Source organism: Salvia splendens, chromosome 3 (assembly GCF_004379255.2).
Source record: "Salvia splendens isolate huo1 chromosome 3, SspV2, whole genome shotgun sequence".
NCBI lineage: Eukaryota > Viridiplantae > Streptophyta > Magnoliopsida > Lamiales > Lamiaceae > Salvia > Salvia splendens.
Genome location: NC_056034.1, coordinates 1,607,529 through 1,632,608, shown reverse-complemented (window position 1 = coordinate 1,632,608; position 25,080 = coordinate 1,607,529). Strand labels below are relative to the sequence as shown.

Genomic DNA, 25,080 nt, shown 5'->3' with positions numbered 1-25,080 from the left:
GAATCTGTAGCGGTGAGAGAGAGTGGAGAGGGGTATATCATCCGAGAATTGGGCTAGGGCAAACACAAGCCCAAAGCATCATCTGGGCCAATTTAATTCCCAGGCCCAAATAATAGTCCACCACAGAAATAGCCCATATAATCAATATACTCCACCTTGGACATTATTCTGGGAAACCAATTGCACTATTAGCTAAGGTTTAAATCATCATGGCCTACAAGGCAGCCCCACAGCACCAAAGAACAATGTTCACTAGCTTTAGGGAAGCCACCAGGTTTGCCTATTGGACTCCAGAGGGGCTGACACCCATTAGTCTAAAGGACTTAATGCCTCCAGCCACCCACCACCCTTACCAAAGTAGATAAGGTAACTGAGGACTTTTACCCCCGGGACATGCACCCATTCTATGCCATACACCGAAGATCTCGGAAACTTCTACTCTGCGGCCCGAGAACCCGTCTTCTTCACCCACCACTCCAACGTCGACATGCTGTGGACGATTTGGCAGAGGATCAAGACGAATTGTCAGAAAACGATCGGGGATCCGGACTACCTCAACGCCTCCTTCCAGTCTACGACAAGATGAGGGCGGGTGATCGGGCAATTGCACCTACAACATGGCATTGGGGTACAAGTACGTGATACAGACCAAATAGGAGAACTCATCCCAAAAGACTAGCCTGTTAGGTGAAAGAGCCCATTTAGTCTATATACCACACACCAGTTGTTCTCACAACCGATGTGGAAATTGAGTCCGTAACATTCGACCCTCCTTTAAGGCCAACGTCCTCGTTGGTCACGACCACGTGTATCAGGCCACCACTAGGAGTTCTCGTTGGTCACAGCCACATTGGTCACGACGGATTCTTTTCCCGGCCACCACTCCGTGGGTCATTACTCCAAGTCGGTCCCAAACGTAATCGTTGGTAACGACGAGTTCGTTGCTCGGCCACCACTCTGAGCCTTTTGGGTTTCAATGAAAACACCAATTGATACAGACCAACAAGAGAACTCATCCCAAAAGACTAGCCTGTTAGGTGAAAGAGACCCATTTAGTCTATATACCCCACACCAGTTGTTCTCACAACCGATGTGGGAATTGAGTCCGTAACAATACCAGAAGATCGAGACGCTGTGGCATGCTACAGGCCTACGAATAAGGTGGATTGGTGAAGACGAAGGATATCGCGAGAGGGGCGCTTGGGCCGGAGAAGGTGTTCCTTTGTCGGTTTAAAAGAAACGGTAAGGGTTGTGGTGGTGAAGCTGAGCAAGGGCAACGCCGATGATTGGCTGGTGTTGGAGTAGATACAGACGGACTGCACGAAGCTGGTGAAGTTTGATGTGTTAGTGAACAACGAAGACGACAAGTCTGGTGACCCTGGACAGGCCGGGGTACGCGTATGCGCAGCTGCCGCACAGATAAGAGGGTCGCTGAAGCTGAGCTTGAAGGATGTTACCATTGGTGGTGGTAGTTACGGTGGTAATTACGATCGTGCCGAGGATTAACGGAAAGGATGTTACCATTGGTGGTGTCGTTGATAGGGGCGACAAAATAAAATCTCAATCTGAATTCCTGGCCACAAAAGGATGGATAAATGGCAGATATACGTATGCTATTCCAATAAAAACGTTATCTACATTTTAAATTTTAACGAAATCAAATGGTAGAAATTGATGAAACAATTACCTGTGTGCAGATTCCTTACTTGCATTTCAACAAACAGCTTCTGGGCCTGAATGTAACTATGCAGCATACCATGCAGGAGGCGTTATCCCGATTCGATTTGATTAATATCGTTATCTATAAATTAAATAGGGAAGAAACGAGATGTCAGAACCAACTATAACAAAAAGGATAAATTGTGCAGCTTATGTTAAGCGTGGAATTTGTTTATAAAAATTACTGGGTATCTATAAACAATGGGCCTGAATATGAATATCTATAATGGGTATTACTGGACGGTCTGTTTTTTGCCATTTTGATCCATTTATAAAAATTACTACATAGTTAGCTTATATCATTTGAAACTCTTAATATATTGAGTGAACTGCACCAAATGGCCATAACTTTTCGTTATGTAACAGTAGAGACCCTTAACTTTTAAAAATCCCACCAGAGGGATCTAACAAAATATGTAATCACAAAACATGTATATTTTGCCATTTTCTGGACGAAAATATCCAAATGGGCTAAAGGCCAGTTTAGACCTTTTACGTACTACACATAGTCTGCATGTGCAGGGGCTGTCTTGTGTGCAATAGGTGGCCAGCAATCGTGCTTTTTAATTCCTTTTTCTAAATTAGGCAATAATATTACAATTAGGCCAGTAAGGTTTCGTATAATTGTCTTGTCTGCAATAGGACCATCGTGTTGTGCCTTGAAACGACGCCGCTTTGCCTCTTTCTTCCTGCTTTTTCATTCCTTTTTCTAAATTACCCTTCCAAAAAAAAGAAGAAGGCGGCGTTGTTATTTTAATTCTAACTAGTTTTAACCCACGTGCGATGCACGATGAAATATTTTTGTATCATACGATTTTAAATTGTTAATTGACTAACACAAAATCAAGTTTTGATTCCGATAACAAATTGGTAGTATTGCAAGTTTTAAAATTGGACGATAGCTTTTCAAACCTCAAAACGGTTTTAAAATTGTATTTTGAAGTATAAACGCGCCGACGCAGAATAATATTGTCACAAAATTGTGTGGAATCTTTTTTGTATTATGTATCTATTTAAATCAGTACTATACTTTATCATAGTCGAGCTTCATTACATTGCAATATAGTGACCCTAATACGCTAAAAACTAAAACCTTGAAACCTAAATCCTAAACCCTTAACGTCAAAATAGGTGGCCAAAAAAAATGTCAAAATATAATCATCATGAACAACAAATGAGCCAAATATAAATAAAATCCTCCCTCTATCCCAGTTCAATTTTACTTTGGTAATCACTTTAAAAAACTTTAATAATAGAAAAAAATAAAAAGAATATCATAACTTCATGTTAAACAATATGAAGAGTATTGGAAAATAAGGAGTGGAAAACGTGATGAAAAAAAATATTTGAGTGGATAAATTACCAAATGTCATATTTATAGTCCAAAAAATAGAAGATAACTCCTCAAAACCTTTTCACTTTCTTCACCTATTATTAAAAATTTTAAAACCTTTTAATTTCCCAAAAATTAAAAACTAAGCGTTACGTAAATGTTATCAAATTTTGGAAAATGAATGACAATAATTTCTGCCATTGTAATTGTATGAAATGAGTAACGAATAAATGTATAATAAATTGTAGAAAATGAAATGGAAGGCCATTGAAGCAATAATATCAGAATTTACTTTACAACCTTTCGGTTAATCTGCATACTCATACAACAAAAGGTCTTTATTCCTCATACTTATAAATACCAATCAGTGGCAATATTAAATGTCCCTAAATATCATTATGGATTTTATATAATTGTACTTTTATACCAATGTAGAGACTTTGATATCACGGGGATATTGAAACATCAATCAAAATTCAGTAAAAACCAAAACTTTTCGCCCGCTTAGTAAAAATAAACGAAGGAAGTTAAGATGCTGCTAAAATATAAACACGTGGAAAATAATACTGTACATTATTTTTATAAAATGGAAAAATGACTCTGGCCGTATGACTAAAAAATAAAGCAAATTTACATCACATAAAACAGAAAAACCTAAAGAATGTATAATTACCACTTCTCCTAATGAGTTCCAAGATATTGTTTATCAAAAGTTATAATTGCACTGGTGATACACTTCCTAGTCGAGCTTCATTTCATTACAATATAGTGACCCTATACAGTAAAAACCCAAACCTTTAAACCTAAATTCTAAACCCCTAACTTTAAAATAAATATTAATAAAACTTAACTTTAGTAAATAAAATAATACTAATTCGTAAATTATGAAAAAAAGTATTATAAACAACCCCAAAAGTACAATAATAAGAATAGCAAAATAAAGAAATTAAAATAATACATAGTCAATTAATGTCAATATTATATTCATAAATAAATTAGTTCAAGTAATTATTGTAGAATTAATTTTCAAATCTTAACGGAATCCACAAATACAATTTTGTAATATATAATTAAACTTTAAATGAATATAATTTTATTTGAAAACTCAAAACCTAACACTAATTTAATTCCATAATTTTAGGGATAGATGCATAATTATAGTGTTAGATTGTAACTAATTTAGATCTATAATACAGAAAAATATAATTCAAAATATAAAAGTAATATGGTATATAGATATTATACCGAACAATTATATTGCACATGGAAAATATCCCTACCGTTTTCAATATTAGTACTACAACTTTGCATACAAATGTTTATGTCCTAAATTCATTAGTTATTTTAAAATAAAACCTTTTAATTTCCTCAATATTAAAGCCCCACAAATTGGCAATTGTAAATTTTATATCAATACGTTATTAACTACGATTAAATTTTATTGGATTGTATTTTATATATTATTATTAATCAAAGTAATGAAATATAAAAGACGCTAAAAATTAGAAAGAAAATTAAATGATTGAATTAAATAAATTTGTATTATATTATTAATTTTCTCACAAACTCCATGCTTCATGTTGCACAAGCAATAGACGTGGAAAGCAATGCATCATTATTAGCAGGTTTTCAAATTCCATGCTTAAGTTTAATTGTTTTATGAAATTCAAGTTTTTTCAATAGCCAATGAAATTCTAATATGTCTAAGAAAAATTGTATATAAGAAAAATTGTAACTTCATAATGTTGCTCTTGAAAGCAAGTATGCAAGCAGTAATGTAGTTCTTGAAAGCAAGAATGAAAGCAAGAGAGGTAAACCAATCTGTCAATATCTTGAATTGTTTATAATTTAGTTAAGTAAGGTATATCTGAATAGCCACAAATCTCCAACTAACTATGTCTTCCCATATGATAATATCTATTTTTTCAAACCAACAGTTGTGGATTTATATCTTGGTGCAGAATTGTTACTTTTGAAGCTTTCTCAAGACAAAAGTATACCTGCAAAAATAAGTGAGGATTTTATAAAATAGTTGCCCACATTTATTTTTAAATTGCTTGCAATAATATAATGAATATAATAAAATATAGTAATAAAAAGGAAAGATAAGAAACTAAAATAAGATAAGCATCAAAAGTAAAATAACATAATTAAAAACACAAATTAGATTAAATAGCTTGGAGAGAAAGATAATACCCCACATGATTTGACGAACAAAAGCATCTTTATTGAAATAGTATTTTTTTATTAATAGAATTGGTATTTATAGAAGATTTGATAGTAACTCAATGGTTGTTTTTTACTTATTAAGAGCTATACGTAGTGATAAATGTGGAGATTAATTAGTATTTAAGTTTATATAAATAAGAAGCGTTTTATGCTTATATATTAAAAGTCAAAGATGTAGCATTTAATTAGTTGATCTTTCAATATAATAACTCTAAAATTTATAGATTCATTAATCAATTAATAATTTTTAATTATAAAGAATGACTGCATTTAAGATGAAACGGTCATATTGATTTTAAATTTGTATTTACAATGAATCATTATCAATCAACGTTGGAATTTCAGACGTTGTTGAAAAGTAACGTTTGTTCATGTAATGGCAAGGAAGTAGTTATTTCATAAATATTCAAATTGATCCTGTAACTTGTAAATATTTCAGAATAAGTACAAAATTTATAAATATTTTTGAAAAAATGTCAAAACTCACATTTTATATAGGATAGATAGATAGATAAAAATAAAGATGTGAAAAAGTCATACAACTAAAAAATCAAACCAAAAGTTTTAATTCCCAATTATAATGATAGAGGTTAGAAGAGATAGAAAGTCAAAGGCCAAAAACGTTTTTGTTGGCATACATTTTATTACTGTTAATTAGTTTGGATCAACAAATTATTTGCTCAATTATAAAATAATTGATCATAACCGTCATGTCTCTTGAAAATCTTACAAATGTATATAATAATAACAATGTACAATATGAGAAAACATATGCCAACATAATTCTACTTGTACTAATTAGAAACGTGAGTCCAACATTTTTAAAATGAGAAACAACATGATATAAATTGCAAACTCACAAATGTATATAATAATAACAATGTACAATACGAATTAAAATTCGTATAAATAAGTTTCGAAACTAAAATTTGAACACAAAACACACGTCAATAAAAATACTTTCAATCTCTAATACAAAAAGATACATCACAAACACATGTTGATTACAATTTAATGTTTAACGAAAGAAAAATGGAGAAAATTATTGATGTATGTGTTAGGGCATGATTGACGTAGCCCATCTTCCAAAAAGTCTCCGACAACGCCGATATTCCAACTTAGAGCTCATCTTCAACATCTGATGAATTTAAAAAACAAAGTCAAAGCCCAAATTAGAAAAATAATCCACAATCACGATAGAGCGATTTGAGGGCGCAAATAAAATATTACTAATATACAAAAAAGAATTCGTATAACAAAAGAAACTAACTCAATGTTGTAACAATATTGATGAAGAATCAGAAGAATACCTAAACACGAGTCAACTTTCTCCAAAATGTTGACAAATATTGTAATGGTACAATCTACACTCTACACTTATCTTGCTCACTATTTTTTTATCCCACCATTCCCGTCGACATGCAAGGCCTACAAAATCAATTCCGACGCTGCGACACAACCAAAGCCACCAAAGCAAATTCCATTTAGGAATGTGTATATTATAAAATGTCAAATGTCATATATTTATAGTAAAACAACGTAGGGGCTCTTCCAAAACCTTTCACTTTCTCTATTAAACATAAGAATAAATGAAAAGCTTTTTAAATTCCCCAATACCAAAAGTTACAAAAATATTATTAATGTTGGTTCCAATCGGTTTTTTGCTTATTAAATTGGGTGCTTTAAAGAGAATTAAGGTTATATTGCAATAATTATTATATTTAATGGTTTGATAAAGATTAAAAGAACTTAATTAATAATCTTTACTGTGGTTTTGCTATTCTTCTTGACCTTTAGTAATCCCATTGTTATTTATTCAATTAATGTCACGTAATTTATTTTTTACGTTTCATACCATGTTTGTCAATTATGCACTTATATACAATTTAATGTGTAGTTGATTGTTACACATGTAATAGCCACATGAAGGAATTCATTATTGCATAAATATTCAAATTGGTTTTATTATAACAACAATAAAAACATACACATTATAATTTCATTTAAATATTTATAATGGCACATTATAATCCCAAACCAAAATTTGTAATTCCCAAAATACCCCCAAAACTCAACTTTTATATATGTATAGATTATAAGGAATTCCTAAGCGCTAAACTATTACTAGTATAAGACAAAATAAATATGGAACAGTGTACAGTGTAACTTTATAAGTTGTCACATCAACCTTTCGCCATCACATCAATAGTGCATGCAGCAGTGTCAGTCATACAAAATGACGATTTTGACCTTTTGAGCCCTGAGGGTGTTGTGGTCCGAAAAAACACATTTTGTGATTACATATTTTGTTAGATCCCTCTAGTTGGATTTTTAAAAGTTAGGGGCATCTGCTGTTACACAGCGAAAAGTTAGGGCCCTTTGATGCAGTTCACTCTAATATATTAATGATGTTAGTTCAATATCTTTTTTTTAAGGAAGGAAATTAGTTCAACATCTACTAATATTAATTTGATGATTTTTTTCCTCTTTTTCTCTAATATTAGATTAATTGCTCATAAATAAAATATGTGTCGATCTCTAAAAATTTTTTTTTTTGAAAGCCTAGAGGAGAGAGTATTAACCTCCATAATAGTCTATAATTAATTAATCTAGAGTGATCTGAATAAACAACAAATTAGTCCTAGTCAAGCAAATAATTGTTATACATCACTTTATACCAGAATGTGATAGGCCAATTAGCATTTTTCATTGGAAGATCATGGGTTTTAGAGCATAAATATTAATGAATAAATATTTACTCTTTTAAATGGATAGAGAATAAAAATTAAGAGAAAAATAAAGAGAAGATAAAATAAAAGAAAAAAATAAAAGAGATGAGATATGTTATGTTTAAAATATTAATAAAATTATTGTAACCTGGAACAACCAAATCGTAATATGACTCAACAATAACATGAATAAAGTATTAAATAAAATATAATCATGGATAAAAATTCATTAAATTCTCAATAAATAATTTCTGATATTTCCACATTTTACGCAAACTAAAAATTAGTAATCCCACAAATTTTTATCTTATACTACTATTTTGTTTACAGTATCGTCAAAGCTCATAAGTTTAAACTTTAAATCATCGAAATTATATGACTCCAAAATTTTAAAAAATCTCTTCAATCATTCGAATATCTTAGCTCACAAAAATTTGCATATTTAACAAATTATATTTTTATTAGAAAATGAAAATATAAATAGTTTATGTAAATTTTATTATATTATTTAATATAAAAAAAGGAGTTTTAGTTTGTGGTTCTTGATGAAAATAAAAATTATAGCTATATTCAATTGTCATGAATATACATGAAAAAATTAATGCAAAATCACATGGATTTGTGCGGAAACTAATTAAATGCAAAATATATGGTTTTCCCTACAATCGAAATGGTTTGAATTGCCTAAAATTCAAATTTCCGACAAATCACTCAACAACACCTAAAACATGTCCTAGATTCTTCTTCTTCATCCTCCACCTCTCTCTCTCTCTCTCACATTCAAGTCAGAGAATGGTGGCCCAAGAAATCAAAATCGGTTTCGTTTCTATCTCGAAACGTTTCATCTTGATGAATCATAAATTAGATTTCTTGACCACTCGCTCCGAATTTATTGAATGGTCACAGCATAAAAAACCTCACTTTTTGCTGCTCCAGAGCTCGAAATCGTCTTATTTTTCTGCGTTTCTCGCTCTCATTCACGACTTTGTCTACAAAATCAGCTGCAAAATCTTGTCTTTTTGAAGCATTTTGGCTCTGGAATATTACAAGCTCAGAGCTTCTCTTTTGGTAAGTATACTTTACCTTTTTGCTTATTTGCTGATGTTTTCTGATTCTGATTTTTGTTAGATTTTTTTATTGAATCTATAATTTTGTCAAATATGAAATGCTGAATCTTTACTGATTTATTCTTAGCCAATTGCTCTTGATTAGAAAGTGCTTTTAATTATTCAAGGCTGTGATTTTATTTTTGTGTAATTAGGGCTGATTTTGCAAAGGCAAGAGCAATTGCTAGTTCTTAAATTAAGGATGCTGTTAAAAATCTTGTCTTTTTTCAAATTTCTTGCTTTTTGGATTCTGTATAAAAAGATGTTATGCTGAATCTCTAATTATTTATTCTTTGCTAATTGCTCTTGTATAGGATGTGCTTTTGATTATTCAAGGCTGTGATTTTATTTTTGTGGTTATGCCTTAATTAGGGTTGATTTTGCCCAATTTTTGAATTGAAGATGCTACCAAAAGTGGGGAGTTCTAGTTTGTTGGAGGAAGGTTTGTTGGAGGAAGTCTAGTGTTAGAGCCACAAACCAATCTCACCGCCCTTTCCCACTGGGTCTACTTCAGTTTCTCTTGCTCTTACTGGGATTAGGCATACTCGTTTCGTTTCTCAGTATGTACGCCAGCCGGCATCTCAAGTTGCAGAACGATGTTCCCGTGGTTCACTCGAGTTTCCAGCCCTGTGTCGAAGAGCCATTGAGCATACGAAGCTGGATTAGACCTCCTGCTAGCCTTTTGCACAAGATGAACGACACGGAGATCTTTTGGCGAGCTTCGTTTGTGCCCAATATTAAAAAGTACCCCTTCAAACGAACGCCCAAGATTGCATTCATGTTCTTAGCCAAAGGCAACTTGCCTCTTGCACCTCTTTGGGAGAGGTTTTTTAAGGGAAACGAGAAGCTGTACTCGATCTATGTTCATTCATTGCCTTCCTATCAGCCGGATTTTCAGGACTCATCAGTTTTTTTATGGCAGGCACATTCCGAGCCAGGTATGATCTCATCGAAATCTGATTGTTGGTTCGAAGATTTCCTTTTTTTTGCTTAAATATATGCTACTTACACTCTGATCACTAATAAATCAATTTTCTATAGCTAAGGTGAAAATGAAACAAGTTCCTTGAATGAACAATGAATTGAAGCCTAATGGAAGTTGGCGTTATACAAAGTCGAGTTTTTTCTGCATTTTCCGATCAATACAGATCGATATGTATATAACAGAATAAACTCTTTTATCAGCACACCATTTTCCTTTAGTTCTTGCAATAAGAAGTACTGGAACTACAACTCGATGGCCTTTATAGTTCTAAGAGTAGTTTCGAACCAGGATTTCTTGTTAATCCGTTATACATTGCTCAATATGCTTGTCTAGAAATGTCAATTAGTATAGTCTTCAGAAGTAATTGATGAATTTTCTCATTGTCATTCTTACAATTGGTTCGAGTAATTGACATATTTTACTCTATTATGTACCAAAATGCTACGACGAGGCTTGAGGTCGAGGTCGAGGTCTCGATGATGTAGCAAACACTTTGTTAGATTGACTCTGTTGATTCATATCCCTACTTTTGTTTCTTTAGGCTGTTGAGTGGGGAAGGATGAGTATGTGCGACGCCGAAAGACGTCTCCTCGCCAACACTCTGCTCGACATCTCCAACGAGTGGTTCGTCCTTCTCTCAGTGGCCTGCATCCCCCTCCAGCGCTTCAGCATCGTCTACCACTACATATCCCGAACCCTGTCCAGCTTCATGGGCGCGTTCGATGAGCCCGGCCTGTACGGCCGAGGGCGCTACAATCGCAACATGTCGCCGCTAATCAACCTTACCGACTGACTCAAAGGGTCCCAGTGGTTCGAGGTCAGCAGGAAACTGGCCGTGGACGTCGTCGCCGACACCACGTACTACCCCGCTTTCGAGCAGTTCTGCAGGCCGTTCTGCTACGTGGACGAGCACTACTTCCCGACAATGCTGAGCATTAAGTCTCCTCATCTGCTAGCAAACAGGAGCCTCACGTGGGTCGACTGGTCGAGGGGCGGGGCTGTGACATCCGTGACCCAAATCATACATCATATGGCATAATTACATATTTTATTATATATTAGTTATGCAAATGTGTATGTGTGCTTAATACTAAGTGTCTTGTGCATGGAAAATGTGTGCATGGGATTTATAGTAATATGTAGTGAGAATATGGAAAGAAAAGAAAGTAACTCTTTGTATTAGTTTAGCTTCTGAGGTAAGCTTCGTATTTAGCTTCTGAGGTAAGCTTCGTATTTAGCTTCTGATGTAAGCTTCGTATTTAGCTTCTGAGGTAAGCTTCGGTTTAGCTTCTGAAGTAAGCTTCGTCATATATATAAAGGAGTTGAAAAAGGTTAAAAAAAAGGGAAGAAGGGGGAAAAGGAGAGAGAAATTCTACACTTATGAATTTTTGAGAGGATCAAGGAACGTAGATCGGGAATCAAGAGCTAGTGTTTGACCAGGTTATCTATCCTAATCAGGTGTGTATAAATCACACTTTTAGTTTTACATGTGTTATGTGGTTCATTGTTATATGTTGAATTGGAGTGAATTATGTGATTATATGATGTGAAGTTGATATGATTATGAATTATTTGATATTGATGGTCGAATATGATATGAATATTTGATTGCTGAAATGGACATGTTTGTTTAGATATATTGAGTAATTTGATGGAATATGGTATGAATATGTTATTGGTGCAAATGATATGTTTATGATCCTTATGATGTGAATCATTGGATTAAAAAGGATCTGTGACGGTTTTGCCCTGGATCTGAAATTACAGTGGATATATTGGGACCTTCGGGTCAACATATTGGGACCTTCGGGTCAAATCATAGTGGGACCTTCGGGTCAATCATATTGGGACCTTCGGGTCAAACATATTGGGACCTTCGGGTCAATCATATTGGGACCTTCGGGTCAAACATATTGGGACCTTCGGGTCATATTACAGTGGGACCTTCAGGTCAAATCATAATGGGACCTACGGGTCAATTATATTGGAAATCCCGGGCAGATACCAGGCTTGACTGTCACAGAATAATAAATTGATCAGAGAGGCATATGCATATGAATATGAAATGGTTTGTTTTTAAAGTATGAGATGTATTGTTTCTGATTATATGTTTTGATAAAAGAGTATGCTTGATATTGTATCATGTGAGATTAAAGTGTTATCAGGTTTGGCAGCTGACGCATATTGGCAACTTTCTCCTCCTCATCAGTTTCGCATGTAGATAAATGTATAGTATATAGAGTTGTGAGAGGGTTTCACTACTTTACAGGATGTTTTGAAATATGTGCTGGATGAATGTTGAATTTTAGAGTTATATAATATGTGTGTTCTATGAATTAGACACGTGTATCGATTGCTTTTATGATAAGAAATTTATTTATAGTAAGTGCATACATCAGAGGGGTTGAGGTGTCACATTTAGGTGGTATCAGAGCGGGGATAAAATCCCGCTGGGACATTGCATCCATACATTGCATATGATACGTATTGGGTATAAGTTGCATTTGCATTTGAATAATCAGGAACATGGATATTCCTGAACATACGTCATCGAGGAGAGAAGGGTCAGCCGCCCCGCATAATTCATCAACTGCAGAAGCATCTGATACACCTGTTGCATCATCTCGGGGTAGCCAGCCAATACATAGGCAGGTTGAACAAGAAGTACAGGGGCTAGAAATGAGACCAAGGGGTAAAAATTTTAAAGAACTACGAAAGATGGGAGCCGTTGACTTTGTTGGGACTACTGATCCTGCCGAGGCTGAGATATGGTTGAAGAGGACAGAGCGTGTGTTTAATCAGATGGGTTGTATTACAGAAGAACGTTTTGATTATGCAGTGTCTCTTCTTCAGGGCGATGCTTACTATTGGTGGGAGACTGTCCCACGAGCTATGATACATCCTCCAGTACTCAGTTGGGATGACTTCTTGAGAGAGTTCAGTGATAAGTATATGCCACCAGTGTATCGTGATGAGAAGCAAAGAGAGTTTTTGTCCCTTAAACAAGGATCTATATCAGTTGCAGATTATGAAGTGAAGTTTACTCAGCTTTCTCGTTATGCATCGGCATTGCTACCTACAGAACAAGATAAGTGCAGACGTTTTGAAGAAGGATTGATATACGAGATAAGAAGCAAAATCACACCTTCAGACTTTCGTACTTATAATGATCTACGTGCAGCAGCTATACGAGCAGAAAGACTAGTGAAAGAAAGACATGTGTATATTCAAAGACAAAAGAGGGGACCACCGGAGTATAGGGGTGAATCAAGCTCGAACATTTCAAAAAGGCCTAGTTCTTTTTCTTCGGCATCGAGTTTCAGTAGAGGAGGTAAATTGGGTCAAAGAGGCGGACGTGCACCACCTTTTAGTTATGAGTGGGGACGAGGATCTGGTGTGACAGCACGTGCACGACCTTTATGCGTGCACTGTGGACGACCACATACAGGAGAGTGTCGACTAATTATAGGAGGTTGCTTTCACTGCGGTCAACAAGGACACTATTATAGGGAATGCCCACTTCGGCCTAACATGATATCGAGTGGAAGAGCAGCGACGGAACCAACAGTACAGAATGTGCGACCCGCAGCATCGAGTGCAAGTAATAATCGAGGTCGTGGAAGAGGACAGACTATGAGTGCAAGTATTAGAAAGAAATGAATTTTGCGGACAAAATTCCTAAAGAGGGGAAGAATTGTGACATCCGTGACCCAAATCATACATCATATGGCATAATTACATATTTTATTATATATTAGTTATGCAAATGTGTATGTGTGCTTAATACTAAGTGTCTTGTGCATGGAAAATGTGTGCATGGGATTTATAGTAATATGTAGTGAGAATATGGAAAGAAAAGAAAGTAACTCTTTGTATTAGTTTAGCTTCTGAGGTAAGCTTCGTATTTAGCTTCTGAGGTAAGCTTCGTATTTAGCTTCTGATGTAAGCTTCGTATTTAGCTTCTGAGGTAAGCTTCGGTTTAGCTTCTGAAGTAAGCTTCGTCATATATATAAAGGAGTTGAAAAAGGTTAAAAAAAAGGGAAGAAGGGGGAAAAGGAGAGAGAAATTCTACACTTATGAATTTTTGAGAGGATCAAGGAACGTAGATCGGGAATCAAGAGCTAGTGTTTGACCAGGTTATCTATCCTAATCAGGTGTGTATAAATCACACTTTTAGTTTTACATGTGTTATGTGGTTCATTGTTATATGTTGAATTGGAGTGAATTATGTGATTATATGATGTGAAGTTGATATGATTATGAATTATTTGATATTGATGGTCGAATATGATATGAATATTTGATTGCTGAAATGGACATGTTTGTTTAGATATATTGAGTAATTTGATGGAATATGGTATGAATATGTTATTGGTGCAAATGATATGTTTATGATCCTTATGATGTGAATCATTGGATTAAAAAGGATCTGTGACGGTTTTGCCCTGGATCTGAAATTACAGTGGATATATTGGGACCTTCGGGTCAACATATTGGGACCTTCGGGTCAAATCATAGTGGGACCTTCGGGTCAATCATATTGGGACCTTCGGGTCAAACATATTGGGACCTTCGGGTCAATCATATTGGGACCTTCGGGTCAAACATATTGGGACCTTCGGGTCATATTACAGTGGGACCTTCAGGTCAAATCATAATGGGACCTACGGGTCAATTATATTGGAAATCCCGGGCAGATACCAGGCTTGACTGTCACAGAATAATAAATTGATCAGAGAGGCATATGCATATGAATATGAAATGGTTTGTTTTTAAAGTATGAGATGTATTGTTTCTGATTATATGTTTTGATAAAAGAGTATGCTTGATATTGTATCATGTGAGATTAAAGTGTTATCAGGTTTGGCAGCTGACGCATATTGGCAACTTTCTCCTCCTCATCAGTTTCGCATGTAGATAAATGTATAGTATATAGAGTTGTGAGAGGGTTTCACTACTTTACAGGATGTTTTGAAATATGTGCTGGATGAATGTTGAATTTTAGAGTTATATAATATGTGTGTTCTATGAATTAGACACGTGTATCGATTGCTTTTATGATAAGAAATTTATTTATAGTAAGTGCATACATCAGAGGGGTTGAGGTGTCACAGGGGCTGTTAAGGATACTCTCCTTAGCGCGATGCCGGAAGATAGATTAGAAGTCCCAGGAGGTGAAATCCCGTCGACAACTAGGGTTTGCAGAAAAACGATAAAGAAAACAAGAAAGGCGAAACGATTATTTCATTGATTGATTAATAAGAATAACAATAGGTCTTATTTATAATACTCCTATGAATAACCTAACTTGGTGAATTAGATAACAAATATATGGAAAAGATATGATAATATAATAATAAAGATATGAGAGATATTTTCGAAGATATACTCGTATCAACTTCCCCACGGTTAAAATCCACCTTGTCCTCAAGGTGGGAACCACGACACAATGAAAAGTATCGCGAACATAAGCTTTGGCGGGCTATTCCCTCCTGGATCATACGCACAAGTCAGACCCCTCTTTTTCAATATTTTCATCATATGGCTGATTGCGTGCTCCTTCTTGTTAGGATTGTCGACTGCAACATTAGTTTGATATTGTCCGCTTTGGGTCAAGCCCGCACGGATTTGCTTTTGGGTCACTCCCAAAAGGCCTCAAACTAATTGGGGTTGGACAGGAATTATATACACCTTCCAACTTCCCTATTTCATCCGATGTGGGATGGGTTTGTACCCCAACAAACCTCCCCTCAAACCGAGACCACATCGGGAACGCAGCTGACACAAACATGGGTCGTTCCAGCCCTGGCCCCTGGGTCATCCTGGGCCCGACCCTAACCGGGGCTCATCCAGGCATAACCCATAGCCACCTGGGCTCTGATACCACTTGTTAGGATCGTCGACTGCAACATTAGTTTGATATTGTCCGCTTTGGGTCAAGCCCGCACGGATTTGCTTTTGGGTCACTCCCAAAAGGCCTCAAACTAATTGGGGTTGGACAGGAATTATATACACCTTCCAACTTCCCTATTTCATCCGATGTGGGATGGGTTTGTACCCCAACACTTCTGAACCAACTCTCCAGTCTTTTGCTCTTCCATTTCCACTTCAAGGTCATGCTCTTTTATCTCGATTGCAACGAGGCTCTGAATCTCCATCTTCTTGTTTTTTCTCGGCTTCTCAAGCAGCACCCTTAAATATTTTTCCGTCTTCTCTAACTTAGATTTAAGATCTTCATATTTTATCCCTTTCTCGATCAGCTTCAAAAAATCCTTGTTGACCTCTTTTTCAGCAGAGTCATTCTCTTTCTCGTTCTGCTTCAACATCCTATTAAGTTCTATCAACCTCTTCTTCCTCGCACAAAGTTTTTCTTCACCATCGGGCAGATTTGCATCCTCCTCTTTTTTCCTTGAGCTTGAGACAAATAATGGGGTTGTCATCGACAGTGGTTGCAAGGGCTGCCAAGGTCTTGGAGCGGCATGGTAGGGCGGCAGCTCAATAGACGATGATGTGCTTTGCTGCTGCGGTGCTCCTTGGTAGTAAGGCTGCTCAGGCAGAGGGAGGTCATAGTGTCGAAGGTGATGGCTCGGCGGTTGCGGCCACGCATAGGGATGATGGTCCGCGTGTGGGGGTTGAGTGTAAGGCTGATATGCCTTCTGCCAATCAAGCTGGTCGGGGTATGGAGCGGGTTGTTCCTAAGAGGAGGGCTGCCACTCGTGCGGTGGGTCCCAGCAGGTCGGGAGTCGGGTTCTAACCGGTTCTAGCTGTCTAGGCGACACAGGCGGGTACCCATAAGTGTTAGGATTTTGGTGATGGGGTTGCGGCAAAAAGTACGGAGCATGCCCATACGTCGGCTGCGGCTGCTGGTAGTAAGGCTCCAGCGGCGGGTATATCTCAAGCAGATAAGGAGCCGATGGTGGTTGGTAGGGCTGGTAAGGCTGCTAAGCGGCGGCGTACAGCGGGGGCCCGTCGGGTGGGTCAGGTTCTGGGCGCAACGGAGGGAGCGTGGCTGCTACCCTACGCTCATGCTCAATCAATCGGGTCTCGATTCGGTAGAACCTAGCGAGAATATTCTCCAGCATTGCGGCTGTCGAATTCTCTGGGGCGTGCGTCGCTATTGTGGTGCACGGCCTGATCAGGGACTCCATTCTCCCCATTCCGAGATAGACTTCGTCCATGAATGAAGATGGGAGGATGAGAACAAGATGAAAGCACCAGTTTGTTAAGGATAATCTCCTTAACGCGATGCCGGAAGATAGATTAGAAGTCCCAGGAGGCGAAATCCCGTCGACAACTAGGGTTTGCAGAAAAACGATAAAGAAACAAGAAAGGCGATAAACGATTATTTCATTGATTGATTAATGAGAATAACAATAGGTCCTATTTATAATACTCCTATGAATAACCTAACTTGGTGAATAAGATAACAAATATATGGAAAAGATATGATAATATAATAATAAAGATATGAGAGATATTTCCGAAGATATACTCGTATCAGGGCCCACCCGGCGACGTTCTTCAAGAAGATCTCTGAAGGTCAGCCATGCTTGTACAATAACCAGCCTACTACAGTGTGTTTCCTGTTTGCTAGGAAAATTGCCCCTAGTGCTTTGGATCATTTATTAGAAAACTCTTCCAAATTCTTTGGGTATTGAGAGAAATATTATTTTCTGACTCCATTTTTTTTGATATATTTAGATATAGGAGAGGATTATAGTTGTGTAACAGATAGATGTGAATTTTAAATTAATAGTCTAGCATGATACTAGAGCTAAGGTTATTCCTATTTGTCTCTTCTTCTAGTGAAATCATATCATAGAGAGATTATTTTGAATATTATGGAGTTTTGCCAATCTATCTAGTTTGGATGAGGATTTGAAATTGTCATCTTTGCTTTTGTTTTCATGGCAATCTTTGTATTTTTTTTTCAACAAAATGAATTGATTTTTCTGTGGATTATTATAGTCGAAAATTTTGTTTACGTTTTTCCATTTTCAAAGTTTTTTTCATTTTTTGCTCAAATTTATTTTGTTTCATATAAAAGCGAATGAAATTTCCAACTCTACTAATTTCATTTCTTGGATCCGCCGTTACTCGTGATCATTTTGATGCGATATAATTCACATAAGAGAGTTAAATTTTTTTTTTGGCAAAAGACAATGTAAGAAAATTAAATTTATTTTGATTGAACACCTTGATTAATTCACTTTTATCAACTTTTTTCAAGTTTATTCTTCCCTAAATATCAATTTATACATGAACTTTTTCTAAGTTGGTTTCTTGACTAAATATCAATAATCATTATTTACATGAACTGAACAGATCATCTTTGAAGTAATTCTGAACCAATGAGGAAACGTCTTACCAACTAAGTTGCATTTATTCGTATTATGTTATCCATGGTTTCTTTTCTCAGCCTATACATGTTTTGAATTCATAATTAGCCACAAATTTTATGCAGCAACTAATCAAACACTCCTAATATCACAAATTTACACAATGACTCAAAACAAGGCTATAATCTTGCATCTTCTAGCCGAAAACTCAGACCGAGATTGTATGCGACTCATCGACATAGATCACAGCTCATCGTGGCGATGTTCATTACCAGTAGGATTTCCCGTCTGGCTCTCAAGAAGGTACCTAACAGCCAGTGACGCATGTAGGGCAGCACCAACAGGAAGCGAGTACTCGTTGAAATTGTAGTAGGGCGAGTGTAGCAGAGCTGGCCGTTCCTGTGCTGCCTCGTCTTTTGTTCCGAGTATAAAGAAGTAACCGGGTATCCTCTCCTGGTAAAAGGAGAAGTCCTCTCCTCCCATCACAGGATTGTAATCTGTAACTTTGGAAGTGCCAAGCATGTCGACTGCAACTCGTTGGAAGTGTTTGTGGAGCTCTTTGTCATTAACGGTAGGGGGATACATGGGCATGTCTTCATTGTTGAAGGTGACAATCGCGTTGCATCTTTGCACAGCAGCTTGCCCGACAATGACCTGCAGCTTCAGAGACAAACAATGACCGGGGAACGGATGGAGATGAAAAGAAACGCCCGACGCGTTACCTCCTCGATCCTCTGCTTCAGATACAGTAAGCTCTTCACTGAAAAGGCACGAAACGTGCCACCAATGGCAACCGAGTCCGGAATGACATTGAATGCGCCTCCTCCTTGGAATTTAGCAACTGTAACCACCTGTTGAAATGAATTGTGTTAAACGGGATCATAGAATCTGAAGCTGGCGTTTGAGAGAATGTTGGAAGCAGGAACCAAACATTCAATTCACGCACGTAGGAATCAGCTAGAGAGTACCTGAGAGTCAAGAGGATCAGATTCCCGGGAGACGAGCTGTTGTAAGCTGACTATCACATTCGAAGCAGCTAGTATGAGGTCGATTGCATGCTGAGGAATGGCTGCGTGGCCGCCTTTGCCACTTATCTCAGCTTGAAACCTGCCACTGCCAGCAGCGATCGGACCAGGCCTGCACGCCACCTGACCGAGAGGCACAAGAGGGTCATTATGCAGGCCGAATATTGCCTGGACATTATCGATAGATCCATATTCGATCATCTTCTTTGCTCCACCTCCTTCTTCAGCTGGTTGGAAAACAAGAACAACGGTTCCCTGTCACCTCCAAGTAGATCAACAGAACTAACGAACATCAGTAATTGATACTTACCTTGTATAAGAGTGTAATATCCGAGACTTAGATTCTCGAGAGTTATGAAATAAAATGCTAGAACTTTATTTAAGAATGAATGAGTATTTTTATTTCTTGAAAGGGGTACAAATACAATTTCCAGAATTTCAAGCTAAGCTTTAATTTACAAATGTTGACAAAAGAAAAATATTGGAAATAAACTTTCCCTACACTATTACAGCCGAGAACTACAAATTTCGGGCCTCTCTAACAAGGGGTTTCGGTCCAGATTCTTGATAGTCGTTGTGCCGAATTAGAAGGCGTACAACCAGCGGAAATAGGCCTCTCGCGTGCCTGCCGAACACACATAAATGAGACTTAGATTCATGGGATAAAAGATGAACTAATACCAGGTTCTAGAAAAAAAAAGGGAAAGGGAAACCTTACCTTTCGAAAAGGGGAGGCTGAGCTGGGCCGAAAGAGGCAAACTCCAGCCAGCACCATTCCACCCCAGTAACTACACTCTGCAAGGCTGAGATTTTCAGATTGGTACTCATTATCCATCCGCTACTGCCAAGGATATCAGCAGCAAGATCTTATTGTTGTGCACCTGCCATAAGGAGACAAACCCATAAATAAGCTAGGGTTCAAGGCAGCACAAAGCACCAAATTTCGGTTATGGCATCAGAATATAGCCAGGAGCCAAAGGCTCATCCAGCTCACGAGTACACCGCCAAGAAACACCAGAATCAGTTGGGAAAGAAGCCAAAATTCAGAGTACATGCTCTGCAAAACCACAGAATGCCAGCCGGGTTTTGCACAGCCTAAGACTCCCTTTTTCCAGCCACACAACGAACTTAGCAGCTTTCAGTTACAAGCTGTGCATAAATATACCAACCCCCTTCGGTTCCCCCTCCATCACACCACAAATTACTCACTAAGTTGAGCAGCAAGTGGAGGAGTGAGGGAGGTAAAGGCAGAAGCAGTGAGTGGAAGTGAGGAAGAACCGAGGTAGAGGGGAAGAAGCCGAGTCAAAGACAGCAATCTCAAAAACATTTTCAGTAAGTAAACAACACCCTCTCATAGCAATAGAACATATGCATATGCTCATGGTAGAGAAACTTAAGCACAGCATAATAGGCCTCTAGCCAACACATAACATGCTTAAGATGAGAGGAAGCTAAGCTTTTTCACACCACACGCTAGAAACCACAGCTTGTAAAGATTTCCAGAACATAGGTAGTGTTCACAGCAGAATTCTAAAGCGACAATATGCTTAGTTATACAAGCTAGTAGCGTTGAACCCAATTACTGTCTAAACATCGATTCAGAAATGCTTAAATGATAAACTAGACAGCGAAGTGGTTAAAAGGAAGAAAGAGGCAGATCAGCGATGTGGTGGTGAAGGAAGTAATTGGGCCATGCCCAATTATTTTTAACATTTGGGCCTCAGATAAATAAATGAGAAGGAGAAGAGAATGGGCCAATTAGTTAAGGTGGGCCGAAAAGTAAATAGTCTGGGCCAGAATTATTAATCCCTTTAGGGGCCTAAGAATTTATTTCTGGAATTAATTCCTAAGCCACGGAAGAGAGGCCGTGTGGGATAGTATTCGTTGAATAATTAAAGCGGACTTTAATAGTACAGTTTTAATTAAAGAATTTAGATCTCTAAGTTTTAGAAAGAAAGAGATAAAATAAAAGAGCACGCCCTTAGGCATGCATACATGCAAGATAAACAATTATTTAAAGCCTAATTTAAGTATATTAAATTTTGTAAAGGAACGTCGTCGCTCGACGCGTAATCTCAGGAAAGGAAAGCACCCGTTTTGCAAGAGTTTAAGCAATTGAGGTGGGCTTTCTCTTCTTTCTTTAAAGCGTGTCTTATGTAAAAACATGATTATTTGAATGAGTTGTCATGCCATGTTTTATTTATGATTGTCTATCTGTTGGCTATGCCAAACCAGTTAAATCGAATTCGGGTCTCAGTAGGTCAGTAAATCCTACTCGGACTAGTGTACACATATGGACCGTGAGCTAGCGCCAGGTTGGCCGGTCTAGGGGTCGTGAGCTAGCGCCAGGTTGGCCGACCCAGTGATCGTGGAATGTGGCCACATTCCCGATTCACACAGTTTGATATGGCATATCATCAGAGGTTTAAAAGACCGCAGTCTATTTTCAGAAAGAAATCATAGATTTTAGTGACCGGGACTTGTTTTCAGAAAAACCCCGCGTTCACCCAGCTTGGCTGACAACTAAAAGAAAACAGTTTTCGGCATAAGCTCACTGAGTATATCAAGTACTCAGCCCTGCATATTGTTTTCCTAAATGTGCAGGTTGATCGGTCGAGGCAGAGGAGGTGTTGGGACAGAAGACTAAATAAGTAGAAGGATAGCTGGTGTAGTATGTCTTCGTACATATTACATCTGTCTTGGTACTCTTCCGTTGCGCCAATTTAGACTTGTTTTAGTAAAGACAATGTCCCAGAATTCACTCTGATTCCGTACATGTTATCCTTATCACATTCAGACAGTGTTTCCTTGAATTAAACAATATTCTTGATGAGTTGAGACAATTCAGTATGTTTAGTTGCGAAATAGCTACACTTTCTTTGACTAGGGAGTTGTGGTCGTGACAAGGAGATTTGATTAGGGTTATGAACTTACCTTAAGATGTATTATTGAGCCTATAAAGAGGCATTTAATTGTGTACACAAATGAACAATTCGAATGAAATACATATTCCCAAACCTATTCTTAACATGGCATCCGAGCCAGAATTGAACTAGGGCTCAGATTTTCTGATCATCACAGCCCCACCCTATACCAATCTCGGCCAAATCAACAAAGAAATCAGTGAGCAAACCAATTCAAATCAGTAATCAAAATGCCAGACGATGAGAAACAAATGGATTCAGAATCATCAAGCAGTAAGATACGAGCGAGTAAGAACGTTACCGTCGCGTTCAAACTCAACGGAGGAAATTACCCACTGTGGTCGCGGCTGATGAAGGTCGCGATAGGGAGTAGGGGAGACTGCTCTCACATAACCGGGAAACCGGCTCCACCACTGCCGGGAACCAAGGAGTATGACGATTGGGAAGAGACGGATTTAATCGTCTTTTCTTGGATAGTAGATAATATCGAACATGATATTATTGCAGATTTCGCTCACCGTCAATCGGCCAAGGCGATTTGGGATAGCCTAGCCACCACATACGAGAGTGAGGTGGACCTCTACCTCGTGTATGACCTAGAAGACAAAGCAAACACCATTAAACAGGGGAATATGGATCTGGAAACATACTATCGGAAAATCCACGGGATGTGGATCAATATCGACCGATGCCAGAAGCAACCGGTCGACTGCTGCGAGAAAGGAATCAACCAATTCAGAGTCTACACCAACACCAAAAGACTACTCCGATTCCTGGCGGGATTGAACGAAGAACACGAAGAAATCAGACGAGATATCCTCAAGGAGGCGTCACCACCACCGCTGGAAACCGCCTATGGTTGGGTTAAAAAGGAGGCGGCCCGTCGGCGATTGGGGCCACCCGAATCCCCAAACTCGAACACCCAAGGCCACGGCGGGGGGAATCACCTGGAATTGGACACGGGCTGGCGGCACAAGGCCCACGACAGGGGTCCAGGGGCGTAGCCCCACGACAAACCACCACCGCTCATCGCCCGGGGAACAAACCGGTCGATAAATCCAAATTGTGGTGTTCCCACTGTGGGATGCAAAAGCACACCTGGGACACCTGCTTCCAACTACACGGGTATCCCGAATGGTGGGAGGAACGGCAGACGGCGAAGGCACGAATGGCGGTTGGAATTTCTGTCGGAAATGATGCGACGAAAATGCCGACTGGAAATCGGGATATGGTGACCAATCGGGGAAAACAGAAAGAGGAATCGGAAGCTCCCAGCGGAGGCGGGAACGGTGGTGGAGTAATCGGTGCAGGCAATTTCACCGGAAAGACAGGGAGCCGAAATGGATTCGGCGGCGGGAGCCAAGGAGGTACCAGGTCTAGGGTTAAAAACCCTAACCCAATATTCCCTTTTCAATCCTCCTTTTTTACTTATTCGCATAATTCACCCCAAAGCATGCTGAAATTAAAGAATTGACCCCATTGTTTGCATAAAAGCCCCCCAACTGGGAATAAATTGCATAAGGAACCCTAGATTCTAAATTATTGTGAAGAACCCCCTGATTGTTTGGAAAATGCGAAATTGAGCCCCATCCCACTTAAAATAAATTTGAGCCATTGGACCATATTTCCGCTGCTTTTACCGTGAAAATGGATAATGAGAGTGAAAAACGAGGTTGGATATTCGACTGTGGAGCTACTGACACTATGACTCCCAATAAAGATGATTTTTGTAGTTTCAGTGACATTACTAAAACCTATATACAAACCGCGAGTGGGGAGTTAATTACTGTAGTTGGGGCGGGCACTATTGAAATTTCCCCAACCCTGAGATTGTCAAACTGTCTTTATGTTCCTACACTGTCCCAGAGATTGATGTCTATAAGCCATGTGACGAAAGAGTTGAATTGCACATTGCTAATGTACCCCGACTTCTGTATTTTGCAGAATATTCGGACGAGGAAGATACTTGGGCGTGGCACTGAGAACCAAGGGCTCTATTACGTGGACGAGATAGCTCACCAAGGCAGTGTGATGCTGGCTCACAGGACCACGAAACGAGAGATTTGGCTGTGGCACCAACGACTGGGACACCCTTCCCCTGGTTATTTTAGTTTACTTTTTCCTAAACTCTCTATTCCAAAAGATTTTTCATGTGAGACTTGCGTTTTGGCCAAGAGCCACAGACAATCATTTAAATCTACGAATACCCGTATGAATTCTGTTTTTTCTCTTGTTCATGTTGATGTGTGGGGGCCTGCACCTATTATTGGGGGTAATGGTTTGAAATATTTTGTTATTTTTGTGGATGATTGCACTAGGATGACATGGGTATATTTTATGAAACACAAGTCTGAAGTAATTGATAAATTCATTCTTTTCTTTAACATTATCCAAACCCAATTCCAGACCACTATTAAGACCCTTCGATCCGACAATGGGAGGGAATTTGTAAACCAAAGAATGACGAACTTCTTTACCGAAAAAGGCCTGATCCATCAAACCACGTGCCCTTATACACCAGAACAAAACGGGGTAGCAGAAAGGAAAAACCGAACCATACTCGAAATCACCCGAGCTTTGATGTTTGACTCTAAAGTCCCTACCTATTTCTGGCCCGAAGCTGTTGCTACCTCCATCTACCTCATAAACCGACTTCCCACTAAAATCCTAAACAAAAAAAAACCCTCTCGA

The 25,080-nt window shown here is 38.1% G+C and overlaps 2 protein-coding genes and 1 pseudogene across 2 annotated transcripts; 2 read left to right on the top strand and 1 right to left on the bottom strand.

Moving 5' to 3' along the window:
- The first annotated feature begins 8,700 nt into the window (after window positions 1-8,700).
- Window positions 8,701-14,022, top strand: LOC121794235 (annotated as a pseudogene).
- Window positions 11,100-13,979, top strand: LOC121794233. The gene is made up of 2 exons (XM_042192314.1): window positions 11,100-11,559; window positions 12,624-13,979. Exon 2 carries the CDS (start codon window positions 12,628-12,630, stop codon window positions 13,759-13,761), a length of 1,134 nt encoding a protein of 377 aa, XP_042048248.1. The 5' UTR covers window positions 11,100-11,559; window positions 12,624-12,627; the 3' UTR covers window positions 13,762-13,979.
- Window positions 14,023-18,077: 4,055 nt separating the features above from the next.
- Window positions 18,078-20,293, bottom strand: LOC121795414 (IAA-amino acid hydrolase ILR1-like 1). Its single transcript, XM_042193943.1, has 5 exons — window positions 20,184-20,293; window positions 20,009-20,090; window positions 19,409-19,720; window positions 19,163-19,291; window positions 18,078-19,094 (listed from the first exon to the last, which is right to left on the bottom strand). Exons 1-5 carry the CDS (start codon window positions 20,291-20,293, stop codon window positions 18,684-18,686), a joined length of 1,044 nt encoding a protein of 347 aa, XP_042049877.1. The 3' UTR covers window positions 18,078-18,683.
- Window positions 20,294-25,080: the final 4,787 nt, after the last annotated feature.